At 37.3% G+C, this 17,700-nt stretch overlaps 1 protein-coding gene across 2 annotated transcripts in view; it reads right to left on the bottom strand.

Annotated features, from left to right (window-relative positions):
• Window positions 1-5,744: 5,744 nt before the first annotated feature.
• DECR1 (2,4-dienoyl-CoA reductase 1) overlaps window positions 5,745-17,700 on the bottom strand; it is a 52,379-nt gene continuing 40,423 nt past the window's right edge. For both annotated transcript variants that reach the window (XM_054519188.2, XM_024250990.3), the window contains exons 7-10: window positions 14,949-15,021; window positions 12,753-12,899; window positions 6,007-6,069; window positions 5,745-5,909 (exon numbers count right to left, since the gene is read on the bottom strand). In XM_054519188.2, coding sequence (XP_054375163.1) covers window positions 5,850-5,909; window positions 6,007-6,069; window positions 12,753-12,899; window positions 14,949-15,021 — 343 coding nt within the window. In that variant the 3' untranslated portion in view covers window positions 5,745-5,849. The remainder of the gene's footprint in view (window positions 5,910-6,006; window positions 6,070-12,752; window positions 12,900-14,948; window positions 15,022-17,700) is intronic.

The raw sequence follows: 17,700 nt of genomic DNA, 5'->3' as shown, positions 1-17,700 counted from the left end.
TCATGAAAGATCTCCAAAGGAATAATAGGAACATACAGAATTTTCCTATATTTAATTCTTAGAAAAATAACTGTTCACTACCAAGTATGCACCAAAACTCTACCAGGTTTGGCATTCTTACAGTAACAGCATGAGCAAAGAAAGAAAAACAACAACAACAAATTATGATAGGGAAATTTCTGAAGAGACTTCCTAGAGGGCTGTCAGGAATAACTGTCATGAATCTAGCACCAGGATTATCATGGTAGACTTTAATTCCTGAGCACTATCAGACAAAGAAATTCCTACACCTCAGCTACATCAGTCACACTTACCTATAAATGACAGGTCTGCTTCCTCAAGCAGAGAAGAGGGTGAAGAATGAAAAAAATGAACCTAGATAGGCAAATATAAAATTACAGGCACAATGCCTATCTCATACCACAAATAAAATTCATTCCAAGTTTATTATCAATATAAATGTGAAACATATGTAAACAACACAGGAGAATAACTTCAATACCTCATGCATGAAAATACTTCTTCACATCCAATTTTGAAGAAACAAATTGAAAAACTGGACTCTATTAAAATTAAGAATTTCTGTTCAGAAAAAGACTACAAACTTTAAAAAAAAAACTATTAAGAGAGTGAAAAGTCAAATTTCAGAGTGGGAGAAGATATTTGCAACACATATACTTGACAAAGGCACATATCCAAAATATATTAACATTACTCCTAGAAACCAATGTTTAAAAATATAACCCAATAGAAAAATGTGTAAGAAAGTTGAACAAATATTTCACTAGAGGATACCCAAATGATATCCAATAACATATGCAAATTAATCAACTTTATTAGTAATCAGGAGAAATGCAAATGGCCAGGTGCAGTGGCTCACGCCTGTAATCCCAGCATTTTGGGAGGCTGAGGCAGGAGGATCACTTGAGCCCAGGAGTTTGAGACCAGCCTGGCAACATGGCGAAACTCTGTCTCTACAAAAAGTTAGCTAGGCATGGTAGCATGCACCTGTAGTCCCAGCTACTAGGGAGGCTCGGGTGGGAGAATCACCTGAGCCCAGGAAGTCAAAGCTGTAGTGAACCGAGATCGTGTCACCGCACTCCAGCCTAAGCAACAGGAGTGAGACCCTCTCTCAAAAAAAATAAAGCAAATTAAAACAAATGAGATGACACCACGCACTCACAGAATGACTCAAAGTAAAGAGAATTTCAATGCTCACTACTGGTGAGGATGCAGCACAGTGGAAGTTCCCAAACAGCTTGGTGGGAGGTTAAATTGTGAATAGTCTTGGAAGCCATTTGACAGTATCTACTAAATTTGAACACAAGCATACCCTAAAACCCAGCAATTTCACTTCTAGGTATTACCAATCTAACAGAGAAAGGTGTATATATTTTCGCCAAAAGAATAGAATGTTCATGGCAGCTTTATATTTGGCATAGCCTCAAACTAGAAACAATCCAAATGTCCACTAAGAGCAGAGCTAACAAATAAATTGTGGTATATTCATATATACCTTATATTCTATGGAATATAACAATGAGAATGCATAAGCAATTATTACACAGAAAGAAAGCCAAAAAACAGAAGAATACATATTGTGTGATTCTATTTATATAAATCTCAAAACAGCTTAACGATGGGGTTAGAAGTCAAGACAGTGGTTAGTTGTGAGAAGGAGGAAAGGAGTCGTGATGGTGGGCAGAAGGGAGGCTTCTGGGTTCCTGGTAATGTTCTGTTTCTTGACCTGAAAAATGGTTACCTGAGTGCATTCGTATTGTAATAATTCATGATTTGTGCATATTTATAAGTCATACTTCAACTAACAAGCTAAAAAAATTGATGGGCTTTCTCTTCTTCAAAGCTTTTGTAATGTAACTGTTACCTCCTAAAAACCCTGTTATTGTCTCTTGATTTAAGTTATGATCCCAAGAAATATCTAACTGGGTAAGAGACATGAGCTTGACTTACTGTGTGACCTAGGGCAAGTCACATAATTTTCTAGGTCTGCAGTTTCCTCAACTGTAAAATAAAAACATTGAGAATTTGCATTTTCTAAGGCTTTTCCAGCTCTAAAATTCTATTATTCAAAGTCATTAAATTCTCATTGTTTTAGTTTCCACAAGAACAATAAGGAAACAATGGCTGTCACTCTATACCTGAAACATTTCCTGGAGGTGGTTTCACATGTTAATGGTAAGATAAGTGATATTGTTACCAATAATCTTTAATTTACTGAGTATTAACTCTTCCACTAGTAGAATAGAAGCAGGACTCTTACAGAAGGTATTGAGTGACAAAGTAGTAATTCTTAAGGTGAACATTGATGTGGTTACAGCCCACATGCGGTCTGTCATAGAATACAGTGATTACCCATAAACAATGTTTGTTTCTCTTTCAGACTCAGGAAAAAGTATCTGTTAGTCAATATCTCCATGATCTCTCTTCTCTGATCCTCTCTGCCATGCTGGCAAGCTTTGCTTTCTCATCAACCATTTGTAATGAACACATAATAATGATGTAATAGATGACTAAGAAACTATTAAAAGAGCTATTTTTGTCTTTAACAGAGGAAAAAATTGCATACAAACTCATACAAACCAAAAATTTTACAATACCCCATTAAGATACCAACAGGTAAAAAAGACAAACAGGAAATTCAAAAGTGTAGAAAAGTATTCGATCTCACTAATAATTAAATAAGTTTTTAATGGTACTATCATTTGTTACGTGTAAAATTGGTGAATAGTTTTAATTGTTGGCAGGTATTTGTTGAAACGGGCACTGTCACACATTACTTAGGAGGGTTTAAACTCACACAAATCTTTGGAATAACAATTGGATATGTATATCAAAAAAACTTTAAAAGCTTCATAACTTTGATTAATAATACCACTTCTAGAAATGAGGAAAAAATTCCAAATTCTAAAAATGTGTTATACATAAAAACGTTCATAGTTTTATTTATAATACTGAAAAATAAAAGTAACCTGTGATCTCACTTACGTATGGCATCAAATAAAGTTGAACTCATGGAAGTAGAAAGTAGAATGATGATTGACCGGGCACGGTGGCTCACGCCTGTAATCCCAGCACTTTGGGAGGCCTAGGCAGGCGGATCACCTGAGGTCAGGAGTTCGAGACCAGCCTGGCTAACATGGTAAAACCCTGTTTCTACTAAAACTACAAAAAATTAGCTGGGCATGGTGACATGCACCTATAATCCCAGCTACTCAGGAGGCTGGGGCAGGAGAATCGCTTGAACCCGGGAGATGGAGGTTGCGGTGAGCTGAGATCATGCCACTGCTCTCCAGTTTGGGCAACAAGAGTGAGACACCATCTCAAAAAAAAAAAAAAAAAAGAAAAGAAAAGAAAGTAGAATGATGGTTTACTAGAGGTTGAGGGAGTGGGAAGAAGGGGGTTTCTGATCAAAGCGTACAAAATTTCAGATAGAAAGAACAGGTTTTAAGATCTACTGCAGGGTGACTACGGTCAATAATAATGTACTGTATATTTAAAAATAACTAATAAAAGTAAATTTCAAATGTCTCTTCATAAAGGCCAATAGGTAAGAGAGGTGATAGATATGTTAATTAGCTTGATTTAATCATTCCACATTGTATACATATATCAAAACATCACACTGTACCCCTTAAATGTACAGGGCACCCCATAAATGAATTCAATTGTGATTTGCCAATCAAAAGTAATATTAATAATAATTTTAAAATGCATCGGCAAGGGAGGCATTAGCATTCTTGAAAAACATTAAAAAACAAAAAATTTTAAAACAAAGGCCAGGCTCAGTGGCTCACGCCTGTAACCCCAGCACTTTGGGAAGCCAACGCAGGAGGATTACTTGAAGTCAGGAGTTCAAGACCAGCCTGATAAAGATAGCAAGACATTGTCTCTATAAAAATTTAAAAAGATAAAAATAATAAATATAAATAACCCTATTTCCAATAAATTAAATAATGATACATCAAAACAATAGAACACTAAAAATAATATTTATCTGAAAAAGGATCTGATTTATCATGTAATCTGAATTGGTTTTTTTTGTTTAAAAAAAGGTTGAGACAACACTGGAAAAAAAATAATATTTATTAAGTTATATAAATGTAAACATTTAGTATAAATTTAACCAGAAAGAGAAATATGGCTATATTGGTGGAATCAGTGGAGGGAAAGAGTGTGTCTTTGTGTGTTTGGTGAGAGGTGGGTGGGAAGGTGGGTTTGGAAATGGAATGAGTGATAAACCATCATTATTGGCGTGTGAACACAATATCAACACAATAGTGTGATAGTGAATAAGTCTCACAAGATCTGATGGTTTTATAAATGGGAGTTCCCCTGCACAAGCTCTCTTGAGTGCCACCACGTAAGACATGACTTTGCACCTCACTCACCTGCCATGATTGTGAGGCCTCCCTAGCCATGCTGAACTATGAGTCAATGAAACCTCTTTCTTTTATAAATTACCCAGTTTTGGTTATGTCTTTATTAGCAGCATGAGAACAGACTAATACACAGGATTAGTACTAAAGGTAAAATGGAGACTAGGTACCTGTCTGCGTTTTATTTTGAGAGTATTGTATTGCAAGCATGTGGAGGAAAAGTGTAACAGCCTAAAAAAAAGCCCAGTGAAAGTCAGTACAATTGGAAATGTCAGGCCACTTATTCCAAACCTATAACATTCCCCTGTATGTACACAATTAAATGTAATAAATGTAATTTATGTACACAATTAACTGTCAATGTAATTGGGGTTTCCATGGGGCTTGTGGCATATAAATTCAACCAGGAAAACTGGATTCCTTTGCAGATTTATTCAGATGAGGTAAGATGGAAGCTGGTTTCCTCTCGTGTCAACTTGGGCAATGGGGATAGTCTAGTGAACATGTTATAACTGACTCCTGGGAAAGCAAAATGGACATTTTAAAAATATAGGCTCAAAAGTATAGCTCTGTAGACTTGAGACTTTAGATTCATTATTATTTGATTTTCAGGATGACAAATTAGTCAAACCAAAGATGAAATTTAATCAAATGATACACAAAAATATTTTATAGACTTTCTTTACCTCTTTTACCCAGAGAAATCTATTCTTCTTTTACAGCTGGGATGGCATGCTATCTCTTAGGCATCACATTCTCTAAACTCTGGAGACAGAATGAATTACTTCCTCCTCCACACTTAAATACTGCTGGAATAATACTTATCACAATGTACCATAAATAATTATTTATAAGTTTGACTATCTTGCTAGATAATGAATTTCAAAACGGCAAGGGCTATAGCTTATTCAGTACTAAATAAAATGCCTGGCCACAAATAGGTCCTACTAAAAATTAAAGGTTTGAATTAATACTGAGTTACCCAAAGAAGATAATTCACAAGTCCAATGAAAAGAAAGTATACTGGAAAGGCAAAGTCTATTATATTTAGTGTGTATCCTCTAATTTCTTTCTTTTAGGCCCTATCAATATAGGTAAAGTATAATATGTAACTCAAATGCTACCCCCACCATTGAGTTTCTCCTGATTTTCCAAGTCACAAAGATCTGTTCTCTCTGCACTTCTAAGCACTTTTTACCTCTATCAGTAGGTAAAGAGGAGCCTTTACCTACTCTCCCCATGCCTCCTTTTTTTTTTAGTGTTTTGAAGGACTATATTTCATCTTATTTATCTTTGAATATACAATGGCTATCACTGGCCTGGCACATAATACATATTCAATGAAGGTTTGTTAATTAAGAATTTATTAGACTTGAAATAGTCAAAAGATGAGAGATAATTTGTTTCATTTCTATTCCCTTTTCTGTAACCAAGATGAAGGCCAAAGTGGTCTTAGGAACCTTTTGTCTTCCTGATGAGTCCTTCTATGGTGTCCCACTGCTCCTTGGTGACCTAATACAAAAAGATGTCAATTTAATGTGCTTTTTACATGTTTTTAAAGCTTAGTATCCTAGCTGCTGATATTACATTATACACACAAAAGCATTACCTTTCTCAGGTCGTTGAATTCCCCTGAAATAAGTACTTCCTCTCCACCATCAAATTTAATGACCTGGAAAAAAACAAATTTTTAAACTCTGAAACTAACTCCTTTTAAAAAGTTTCTGAACCACTAGCCATTTTCCCATACTAACTGGATGGAATATCTCTTTGGCACTTTAAATCAAGCCCAAATTTTAAAGATAAAACTCATGATTAAACCTAAATTGATTTACTCAGTTTATAATTCTATTTCTAACATCTCCACAATTTCCAATATCTACCCAATATTGAAGATCATCTTAAAGGTATATCTACCAAGGTAATCTGCATCTATTAATTTATCACTTGATATGGTTTGGCTGTGTCCCCAAAAAAATCTCATCTTGAATTGTAATCCTCAATCTCTCTCTCTCTCTTGTCTCCCTTTTTTCTCTCTCTCCCTCTCTTTATCTCTATTGCCTGCCACTATGTTATGACTCTTCCCCTTCAGCCATAATTGTAAGTTTCCTGAGCCCTTCTCAGACATGCAGAAGAGTGAATCAATTAAACCTCTTTTCTTTTTTTTATTTTTTTTTATACTTGAAGTTCTAGGGTGAATGTGCACAATGTGCAGGTTTGTTACATATGTATACATGTGCCATGTTGGTGTGCTGCACGCATTAACTCGTCATATACATTAGGTATATATGCTAATACTATCCCTCCTCCTTCCTCCCACCCCACGACAGACCCCCATGTGTGATGTCCACTACCTTGTGTCCAAGTGTTCTCATTGTTCAATTCCCACTTATGAGTGAGAACATGCGGTGTTTGGTTTTCTGTCCTTGTGAGAGTTTGCTCAGAATCATGGTTTCCAGCTTCATCCATGTCCCTCCAAAGGACATGAACTCACCCTTTTTTATGTCTGCATAGTATTCCATGATGTATATGTGCCACATTTTCTTAATCTAGTCTATCATTGATAGACATTTGGGTTGGTTCCAAGTCTTTGCTAGTGTGAATAGTACTCCAATAAACATACATGTGCATGTGTCTTTATAGCGGCATGATTTATAATTCTTTGGGTATATACCCAGTAATGGGATGGCTGGGTCAAATGGTATTTCTAGTTCTAGATCCTTGAGGAATCACCACACTGTCTTCCACAATGGCTTAACTAGTTTACGGTCCCACCAACAGTGTAAAAGTGTTCCTATTTCTCCACATCCTCTCCAGCACCTGTTGTTTCCGGACTCTTTAATGAACGCCATTCTAACTGGTGTGAGATGGTATCTCATTGTGGTTTTGATTTGCATTTCTCTGATGGCCAGTGATGATGAGCATTTTTTCATGTGTCTGTTGGCTGCGTAAGTATCTTATTTGAGAGGTATCTGTTCATACACTTTGCCCACTTTGTGATGGGGTTGTTTGATTTTTTCTTGTAAATTTAAGTTCTTTGTAGATTCTGGATATTAGCCCATTGTCAGATGGGTAGATTGTAAACATTTTCTCTCATTCTGTAGGTTGCCTGTTCACTCTGATGGTAGTTTCTTTTGCTGTGCAGAAGCTCTTTAGTTTAACTAGATCCCATTTGTCTATTTTGGCTTTTGTGGCCATTGCTTTTGGTGTTTTAGTCATGAAGTCCTTGCCCATGCCTATGTCCTGAATGGTATTGCCTAGGTTTTCTTCTAGGGTTTTTATGGTTTCAGGTCTAACATTTAAGTCTTTAATCCATCTTGAATTAATTTTTGTATAAGGAGTAAGGAAGGGATCCAGTTTCAGCTTTCTACATATGGCTAGCCAGTTTTCCCAGCACCATTTATTAAATAGGGAATCCTTTCCCCATTTCTTGTATTTGTCAGGCTTCTCAAAGATCAGATGGTTGTAGATGTGTGGTATTATTTCTGAGGGCTCTGTTCTGTTCCATTGGTCTATATCTCTGTTTTGGTACCAGTACCATGCTGTTTTGGTTACTGTAGCCTTGTAGTATAGTTTGAAGTCAGGTAGCGTGATGACACCAGATTTGTTCTTTTGGCTTAGGATTGTCTTGGAAATGTGAGCTCTTTTTTGGTTTCATATGAACTTTAAAAGTAGTTTTTTCCAATTCTGTGAAGAAAGTTATTGGTAGCTTGATGGGGATGGCATTGAATCTACAAATTACCTTGGGCAGTGTGGCCATTTTCACACATTGATTCTTCCTATCCATGAGCATGGAATGTTCTTCCATTTGTTTGTGTCCTCTTTTATTTTATTGAGCAGTGGTTCGTAGTTCTCCTTGAAGAGTTCCTTCACATCCCTTGTAATTTGGATTCCTAGGTATTTTATTCTCTTTGAAGCAATTGTGAATGGGAGTTCACTCATGATTTGGCTCTCTGCTTGTCCATTATTGATGTAAAAAATGCTTGTGATTTTTGCACATTGATTTTGTATCCTGAGACTTTGCTGAAGTTGCTTATCAGCTTAAGGAGATTTTGGGCTGAGATGATGGGGTTTTCTAGATAAACAATCATGTCATCTGCAAACAGGGACAATTTGACTTCCTCTTTTCCTAATTGAATACCCTTTATTTATTTCTCCTGCCTGACTGCCCTGACCAGAACTTCCAACACTATGTTGAATAGGAGTGGCGACAGAGGGCATCCCTGTCTTGTGCCAGTTTTCAAAGGGAATGCTTCCAGTTTTTGCCCACTGGCTGTGGGTTTGTCATAAATAGCTCTTATTATTTTGAGACATGTCCCATCAATACCTAGTTTACTGAGAGTTTTTAGCATGAAGGGCTGTTGAATTTTGCTGAAGGCCTTTTCTGCATGTGTTGAGATAATCATGTGGTTTTTGTCTTTGGTTCTGTTTATATGATGGATTATGTTTATTGATTTGCATATGTTGAACCAGCCTTGCATCCCAGGGATGAAGCCCACTTGATCGTGATGGATAAGCTTTTTGATGCGCTGCTGGATTTGGTTTGCCAGTATTTTATTGAGGATTTTTGCATCAATGTTTATCAGGAATATTGGTCTAAAATTCTCTATTTTTGTTGTTGTGCCTATGCCAGGCTTTGGTATCAGGATGATGCTGGCCTCATAAAATGAGTTAGGGAGGATTTCCTCTTTTTCTATTGGTTGGAATAGTTTCAGAAGGAATGGTACCAGCTCCTCTTTGTACCTCTGGTAGAATTCGCTTGTGAAACCGTCTGGTCCTGGACTTTTTTTGGTTGGTAGGCTTTTAATTATTGCTTCAATTTCAGAGTGTGTTATTGGTGTTCTCAGGGATTCAACTTCTTCCTGGTTTAGTCTTGGGAGGGTGTATGTGTCCAGGAATGTATCCATTTCTTCTAGTTTTTCTAGTTTATTTGCGTAGTGGTGTTTATAGTATTCTCTGATAGGGGTTTGTATCTCTGTGGGATTGGTGGTGATATCCCCTTTATCATTTTTTATTGCATCTATTTGATTCTTCACTCTTTCCTTCTTTATTAGTCTTGCTAGCAGTCTATCAATTTTTTTGGTCTTTAAAAAAAAACAGCTCCTGGATTCATTGATTTTTTTGAAGGGTTTTTTGTGTCTCTATCTCCTTCAGTTCTGCTCTGATTTTAGTAATTTCTTGCCTTCTGCTAGCTTTTGAATGTGTTTGCTCTTGCTTCTCTAGTTCTTTTAATTGTGATGTTAGGTTGCCCATTTTAGATCTTCCCTGCTTTCTCTTGTGGGCATTTAGTGCTATAAATTTCCCTCTACACACTGCTTTAAATGTGTCCCAGAGATTCTGGTATGTTGTGTCTTTGTTCTCCTTGGCTTCAAAGAACATCTTTATTTCTGCTTTCATTTCGTTATGTACCCAGTAGTCATTCAGGAGCAGGTTGTTCAGTTTCCATGTAGTTGAGTGGCTTCGAGTGAGTTTCTTAAACCTGAGTTCTAGTTTGATTGCACTGTGGTCTGAGAGACAGTGTTAGAATTTCTGTTCTTTTACATTTGCTGAGGAGTGCTTTACTTCCACCTATGTGGTCAATTTTGGAATAAGTGCGATGTGGTGCTGAGAAGAATATATATTCTGTTGATTTGGGGTGGAGAGTTCTGTAGATGTCTTTTAGGTCTGCTTGGTGCAGAGCTGAGTTCAATTCCTGGATATCCTTGTTAACTTTCTGTCTTGTTGTTCTGTCTAATATTGACAGTGGGGTGTTAATGTCTCCCATTATTATTGTGTAGGAGTCTAAGTCTCTTTGCAGGTCTCTAAGGACTTGCTTTATGAATCTGGATGCTCCTGTATTGGGTGCAAATATATTTAGGATAGTTAGCTCTTCTTGTTGAATTGATCCCTTTACCATTATGTAATGGCCTTCTTTCTCTCTTCTGATCTTTGTTGGTTTAAAGTCTGTTTTGTCAGAGACTAGGATTGCAACCCCTGCCTTTTTTTGTTTTCCATTTGCTTGGTAGATCTTCCTCCATCCCTTTATTTTGAGCCTGTGTGTGTCTCTGCACGTGAGATGGGTTTCCTGAATACAGCACACTGATGGGTTTTGAGTCTTTATCCAATTTGCCAGTCTGTGTCTTTTAATTGGAGCATTTAGCCCATTTGCATTTAAGGTTAATATTGTTATGTGTGAATTTGATCCTGTCATTATGACGTTAGCTGGTTATTTTGCTCGTTAGTTGATGCAGTTTCTTCCTAGCATTGATGGTCTCTACAATTTGGCCTGTTTTTGCAGTGGCTGGTACCGGTTTTTCCTTTCCATGTTTAGTGCTTCTTTCAGGAGCTCTTGTAAGGAAGGCCTGGTGGTGACAAAATCTCTCAGCATTTGCTTGTCTGTAAAGGATTTTATTTCTCCTTCACTTATGAAGCTTAGTTTGGCTGGATATGAAATTCTGGGTTGAAAATTATTTTCTTTAAGAATGTTGAATATTGGCCCCCACTTTCTTCTGGCTTGCAGTTTCTGCTGAGAGATCCACTGTTAGTCTGATGGGCTTCCCTTTGTGGGTAACCCAACCTTTCTCTCTGGCTGCCCTTAGCATTTTTTCCTCATTTCAACTTTGGTCAATCTGACAATTATGTGTCTTGGAGTTGCTCTTCTCGGGGAGTATCTTTGTAATGTTCTCTGTATTTCCTGAATTTGAATGTTGGCCTGCCTTGATAGGTTGGGGAAATCCTCCTGGATAATATCCTGCAGAGTGTTTGCCAACTTGGTTCCATTCTCCCCGTCACTTTCAGGTACACCAATCAGACGTAGATTTGGTCTTTTCACATAGTCCCATATTTCTTGGAGGCTTTGTTCATTTCTTTTTACTCTTTTTTCTCTAAACTTCTCTTCTCACTTCATTTCATTCATTTGATCTTCAATCACTGATACCCTTTCCTCCACTTGATCGAATCGGCTACTAAAGCTTGTTCATGCGTCACGTATTTCTCATGTCATGGTTTTCAGCTCCATCAGGTCATTTAAGGTCTTCTCTATGCTGTTTATTCTAGTTAGCCATTCGTCTAATCTTTTATCAAGGTTTTTAGCTTTTTTGCGATGGGTTCGAACATCTTCCTTTAGCTCAGAGAAGTTTGTTATTACCAATCGTCTGAAGCTTTCTTCTCTCAACTCGTCAAAGTCATTCTGCGTCCAGCTTTGTTCCGTTGCTGGCAAGAAGCTGCATTCCTTTGGAAGAGAAGAGGTGCTCTGATTTTTAGAATTTTCAGCTTTTCTGCTCTGGTTTCTCCCCATCTTCGCGGTTTTATCTACCTTTGGTCTTTAGTGATGGTGACACACAGATGGGGTTTTGGTGTGGATGTCCTTTCTGTTTGTTAGTTTTCCTTCTAACAGTCAGGACCCTGAGCTGCAGGTCTGTTGGAGTTTGCTGGATGTCCACTGCAGACACTGTTTGCCTGGGTATCACCAGCGGAGGCTGCAGAACAGCAAATATTGCAGAATGGCAAATGTTGCTGCCTGATCCTTCCTCTGGAAGCTTCGTCTCAGAGGGGCACCCGGCTGTATGAGGCGTCAGTCGGCCCCTACTGGGAGGTGTCTCCCAGTTAGGCTACTTGGGGGTCAAGGGCCCAGTTAAGGGGGCAGTCTGTCCGTTCTCACATCTCAAACTCCGTGCTGGGAGAACCACTACTCTCTTCAAAGCTGTCAGACAGGGACGTTTAAGTCTGCAGAAGTTTCTGCTGCCTTTTGTTCAGCTATGCCCTGCCCCCAGAGGTGGAGTCTACAGAGGCAGGAAGGCAGGCCTCCTTGAGCTGTGGTGGGCTCCACCCAGTTCAAGCTTCCAGGCCACTTTGTTTACCTACTCAAGCCCCAGCATTGGTGGACACCCCTCTCCCAGTTTCACTGCCGCCCTGCAGTTCTATTTCAGACTGCTGTGCTAGCAGTGAGCGAGGCTCTGTGGGCGTGGGACCCTCTGAGCCAGGCGTGGGATATAATCTCCTGGTGTGCTGTTTGCTAAGACCATTGGAAAAGCACAGTATTAGGGTGGGAGTGTCCCGATTTTCCAGGTACCGTCTGTCAGGGCTTCCCTTGACTAGGAAAGGGAATTCCCCGACCCCCTGCACTTCCCTTAAACCTCTTTTCTTTATAAATTACATAGTCTCAGGTATGTCTTTAGCAGCGTGAAAACGGACTAATACATCACTGAATAAATGTCATAGGCTAAACAGTATATATAATATTTTATATTATTTACAACTAAATACATATTTTAAATCATATTTACATTCAGCATTGTCAGGATTGGTTCCACAACAGACCTCCCTGCCCCAAACACACTCCTGAAAAAAAAGTGAAGAGAAATAAACAACGCTTACTGCTCCATTAATCCAAGAAGCATAATCACTACAAAGGAAAGCAGCAAGATTTGCAAGTTCTTCTACAGTCCCCAGGCGACCACAGGGAATTCTGTCAATCATTTCTTTCTCAAATGTTCCAGTTGGGTCCAGACGGCTAAAGGCACCCTTAGAAATTAAGAAAACAATTAGGCTGTGTTGGGTTTTTCAATCAACTCCTTTCCTACTCAAGAAAAAAATGTGTATAAAACGGCATGCTACCATGCAGCTTAAAACCTTAGGCTTTGTAAGTCAAAAAGAATTTCACCAAATTCTTCTTAAAAAAAATAGATCACTGGAAAACAGAACCCTTTTAATCTTAGTTTCTTCTATGTAAAATGAGGATATCTATCTTAGTTACCTCACAAAATTGTTATAAGCATCAAATGAAAAAATGTATATAAAGGTATCCTGAAATATGTACAAGCTTAGGTGGTAAAGGCAGTGGTATTACTGGCTTTTCATTTAATAAACACAGAAAAGTGGCTCATAGGAAATATTTAAGAGGAAATTCCTGTTCTTTCATCCCAAAGTATTGGAAAAGGAAGAAAACAAGTATGTAGAAATTCAATTAGATTCTAGAGAGAGAAAAACTACAACTAAGTTGGCCAAACAATGTGCTTTCTGTCAATGATGTGAAGGAACAGACCAAGATGAATTATAGATGTGCACTGATCAATAAAAACAACTGGATTTTTCTGTACTACTGCCTTGAAATTTAGGTGGCAGTTTTCCTCAATAACGCAGCTGTAAGACAGAACAAATACTCAGAGGACTCCATGAGAGACCTCCAGTTATTCCCAGGAGGTTATAAAGCCCAGAGACAAGGGGTTGCAACTGGTCCCAGTCCTGGTTCTAAAAAGTGCATGCTAGGGAGTTTCTACACTTCAGTTTTATTTTAATCTCTTTAACAGTAAATAGTTATTATTTGGGTACAACTCCTATCTCAGTGACTAGACTGTAAACTCCTTAGTGGCAAGCACTTTCTCAGAGATACTTCTGTATCTTTCTCAGTACCCCTGGATACAGTGAACAGTCAATAAATATAGGTTAAATAAATAAAATGCAGGTGATTTTTCCCTAGATATTGGGGTCTTGGAGAGAAGCGTTTGTGTCTATAAGCCTCTTTTCAGATATGCTTAGGACAGGGCCACCCTGAATCATGTGTTTTAATGTATGTTTTTAAGTTTCTTTCCACTAATTTTATTAGACTGTTTAGTATTGAATTGTCAGATAAATAAGATAGTCAATCAAGTTTCAATCACTCAGGAAGTTTTTATTTCTATTTCCCATCCTTTAAACTGCTAAATAAACTAATATGGCCATTTCCAAGTTATTATTTAATACCCAGAGCTACCTATAACCCAAATATCCCTTAGTATTATTTTCCAATATGTTTACACAACTGAAACAAGTTACCAAATTTTGCCTGGTCTTTCAACATTACATCTGGTTGGCATTATAAATACTTGCTTTAGGTGAAAACCAAGAGAAGTGTGAGAGTGAAGTTATTTTGGGATAATGAGAGAGCAGAGAAGCTGTGGACATTCTGAGCAACATCTGTAACAACATTAGAGATAATTACAAGTTGCAATAAGTATCCACAAGGATTATTCCTTATAGGTGAAATCTATGCTGTCAGAAGGACTTATAATCAGACATGTGGGCGTTAGATGACATGCATAATTGACTGAGAGTGAAAGGGCACATGCATGAGTCAAGGAAAATGCTACCTACCTATAGCAAGACAAAGCCTGTATAATAAGTTACCAAAGCATCTCTCAAACTAAAAATAGAGTTACATTTCCTTGATTTTTTTAAAAAAAGGATGTCAGACAATGTAAGAGCCTTTAAAATGTCGTGAAAGTTAACAAATACAGGACAATAACTGACCACTGAAACAAATCAAACAAAGTGCCAACATTGATGGCATAAAAGATCCCAAAAGATTAAGACACTGAAATTGACATTATGAAGAAATTACATAGCTGCTATATTCCTGCCCGCCTCCTTATTTCTTATATTCGATAATGAATAAAGGCAAAGGCCTCTTCCCTAGAACCAGGGCTCTAAACCTAGGCATCTCTGGAAAGTCCTTTACACAACAATCAGAACATATCTATCAGTGTTTCATTATTTAATCATTCACAATGTGATAACAAGCAAAATACAACTTACTTTGGTTTTTATAGGCCCTGGTTGAATCACATTGAATCGCATTCCATATTTACCCCATTCAGCTGCAAGAGACCTAAAAATTAAAATCAACAACATACATTCTGAAATATTATACCATATGTTAAAAACAGTAATAACTGAGACTCACTAGATGCTTACTACATGCCAGAGATTACAACCCCAACAGGTAGGTACTATTATTGTTCCCTATATTACAGATAATATAACTAAAGCACAGAGAGGTTAAATCATTTTCTCTATGTCATATGGCCAATTTGTCAATCTCAAGAGGTCTAGCTTCAGTCTGTACCCTTAGTCACTCTACTGTACAACCTAAGCTTTACATTTAGTGTCCTTAACCACTATGCTATACCACCTACAATTTGTAGTTTAGAATATGAAGTCCAATGTCAATATACATTTTTAGAGTAGGTATTCATTATTCACATAAAAACGTGAGTGCTTCATGCCCTTCTCTCACATTTTCTGGAGTTCAGTCTTGTAGTTACAAAGTTAATTATAACTTTACTCATAGCCCTGTACACTGGATTACAATGTCTGTAACATCAGAAGTGCTTTATTTGAGTAAAAGATTATATCGATTGAAAATATAAACCACATCCATGTCTAACTAGGCTTTAATATAATTGTTGAACCAAACTTGAAAGGAAATAGGAATCTAACAAAATCTTGCTTAATGTCCTGAAGAAAAATATAACACTAATAGCAAACAAAGAACTTCAAAGGAACTTGTTTTAAAAGCTTACTTTACAGATAGCTCTTTTAAAATCTAAATTCATTTTAGGAATTTACATTCATATGTATATTTGTGTGTATATATACTTAATGTAATTTCAAATAATGACAAGGTAGCTTAAAAGAATACATATAATGCAAATGAGGAAGACAGGATAATTTGAAAGGAAGAAGGAAAGAAAAAAAGCAAGATAAAGGAGAGAAAAGCCGGGATAACGAAATATAATGGAGCCAAGAATGAAGCTAATATCTAAATGTACTGAAGTGTGTGATGTTCCATATAACTGCAATAGTCACATCACAAATTTGTATCTATTCTTCCCATGACTCTATACAAAAAAGGTAAGCCTAATCAGTTACACAATCCACAGTACCCATAAAGAAAAAGCAAGCTAATTGCTCAGGAAAAGCACAATTGTTTCTAATACAAAAAACTGTTTAAGTCTTTCTAGACTTACAAAAGGAAAATTGTGCAGTATAACAATCTCCTTAAGACACTGTATCCTTGCAATAGATAAAATGGGCTAAGTTCAAACTTGACAAATGGGATCTAATTAAACTAAAGAACTTCTGCACAGCAAAATAAACTATCATCAGAGTGAACAGGCAACTTACAGAATGGGAGAAAAGCTCTGCAAGCTATCCATCTGATAAAGGGCTAATATCCAGAATCTACAAAGAACTTAAAGAACTTAAACAAATTAAACTTAAACACAAACAACCCCATCAAAAAGTGGGGGAAGGATATGAACAGACACTTCTGAAAAGAAAACATTTATGCAGCCAACAAACTATGAAAAAAAAAAGCTCATCATCACTGATCATTAGAGAAATGCAAATCAAAACCACAATGAGATACCATCTCACGCCAGTTAGAATGGCAATCATTAAAAAGTCAGGAAACAACAGATGCTGGAGAGGATGTGGAGAAATAGGAACACTTTTACACTGTTGGTGGGACTGTAAATTAGTTCAGCCATTGTGGGAGAGAGTGTGGTGATTCCTCAAGGATCTAGAACTAGAAATACCATTTGACCCAGCCATCCCATTACTGGGTATATACCCAAAGGATTATAAATCATTCTACTATAAAGACACATGCACACATATGTTTATTGCAGCACTGTTCTTAATAGCAAAGACTTAGAACCAACCCAAATGCCCATCAATGATAGACTGGATAAAGAAAATGTGGCATATATACACCATGGAATACTGTGCAGCCATAATAAAGGACGAGTTCACGTACTTTGCAGGGACGTGGATGAAGCTGGAAACCATCATTCTCAGCAAACTAACACAGGAACAGAAAACAAAATACTGCATGTTCTCACTTATAAGTGGGAGCTGAACAATGAGAACACATGGACACAGGGAGGGGAACATCACACACTGGGTCTATCAAGGGGTGGAGAGCTAGGGGAGGGATAGCATTAGGAGAAATACCTAATGTAAATCACGGGTTGGTGGGTGCTGCAAACCACCATGGCAAATGTATACCTATGTAACAAACCTGCACATTCTGCACATGTATCCCAGAACTTAAAGTATAATTGAAAAAAATGGGCTAAGTTCTATGAAACTATCAGACATTCATTAATACAGTCTTACAGCATCATTTCAAAGGCCAATTCAGTAAAACCAGTTCTACAGGATAGGGTACATGTAATCTCAAGATAGTCTGTTAATCTGATTTAATCCATGAATGTATTTTAGAGAAATGGGTGGGCTGTATCTCTTTCAGACAGAACATACATAAAAATTGCTTCTCTGAGTGATGTTTTTGACAAAGTTCATTGCCATAGCTATCCTGGGCATTTATTTAGAGTGTATCTACTCTAAATTGCTTCATGTCTCAATAAAATTACTGTACTGAGCAGAGTCTATATTATCCTATGAAAAACTGAGCAACCTGTTACGAAAATCTGCCTAGAGGAAAAGCCATCCTCTTTGTGCTCAGAGGTGTGCCAGATACATTTGTTCAATTGCTAGCATG

Source organism: Pongo abelii, chromosome 7 (assembly GCF_028885655.2).
Source record: "Pongo abelii isolate AG06213 chromosome 7, NHGRI_mPonAbe1-v2.0_pri, whole genome shotgun sequence".
Lineage (NCBI taxonomy): Eukaryota > Metazoa > Chordata > Mammalia > Primates > Hominidae > Pongo > Pongo abelii.
This window is presented reverse-complemented; position numbering and strand designations above follow the sequence as displayed.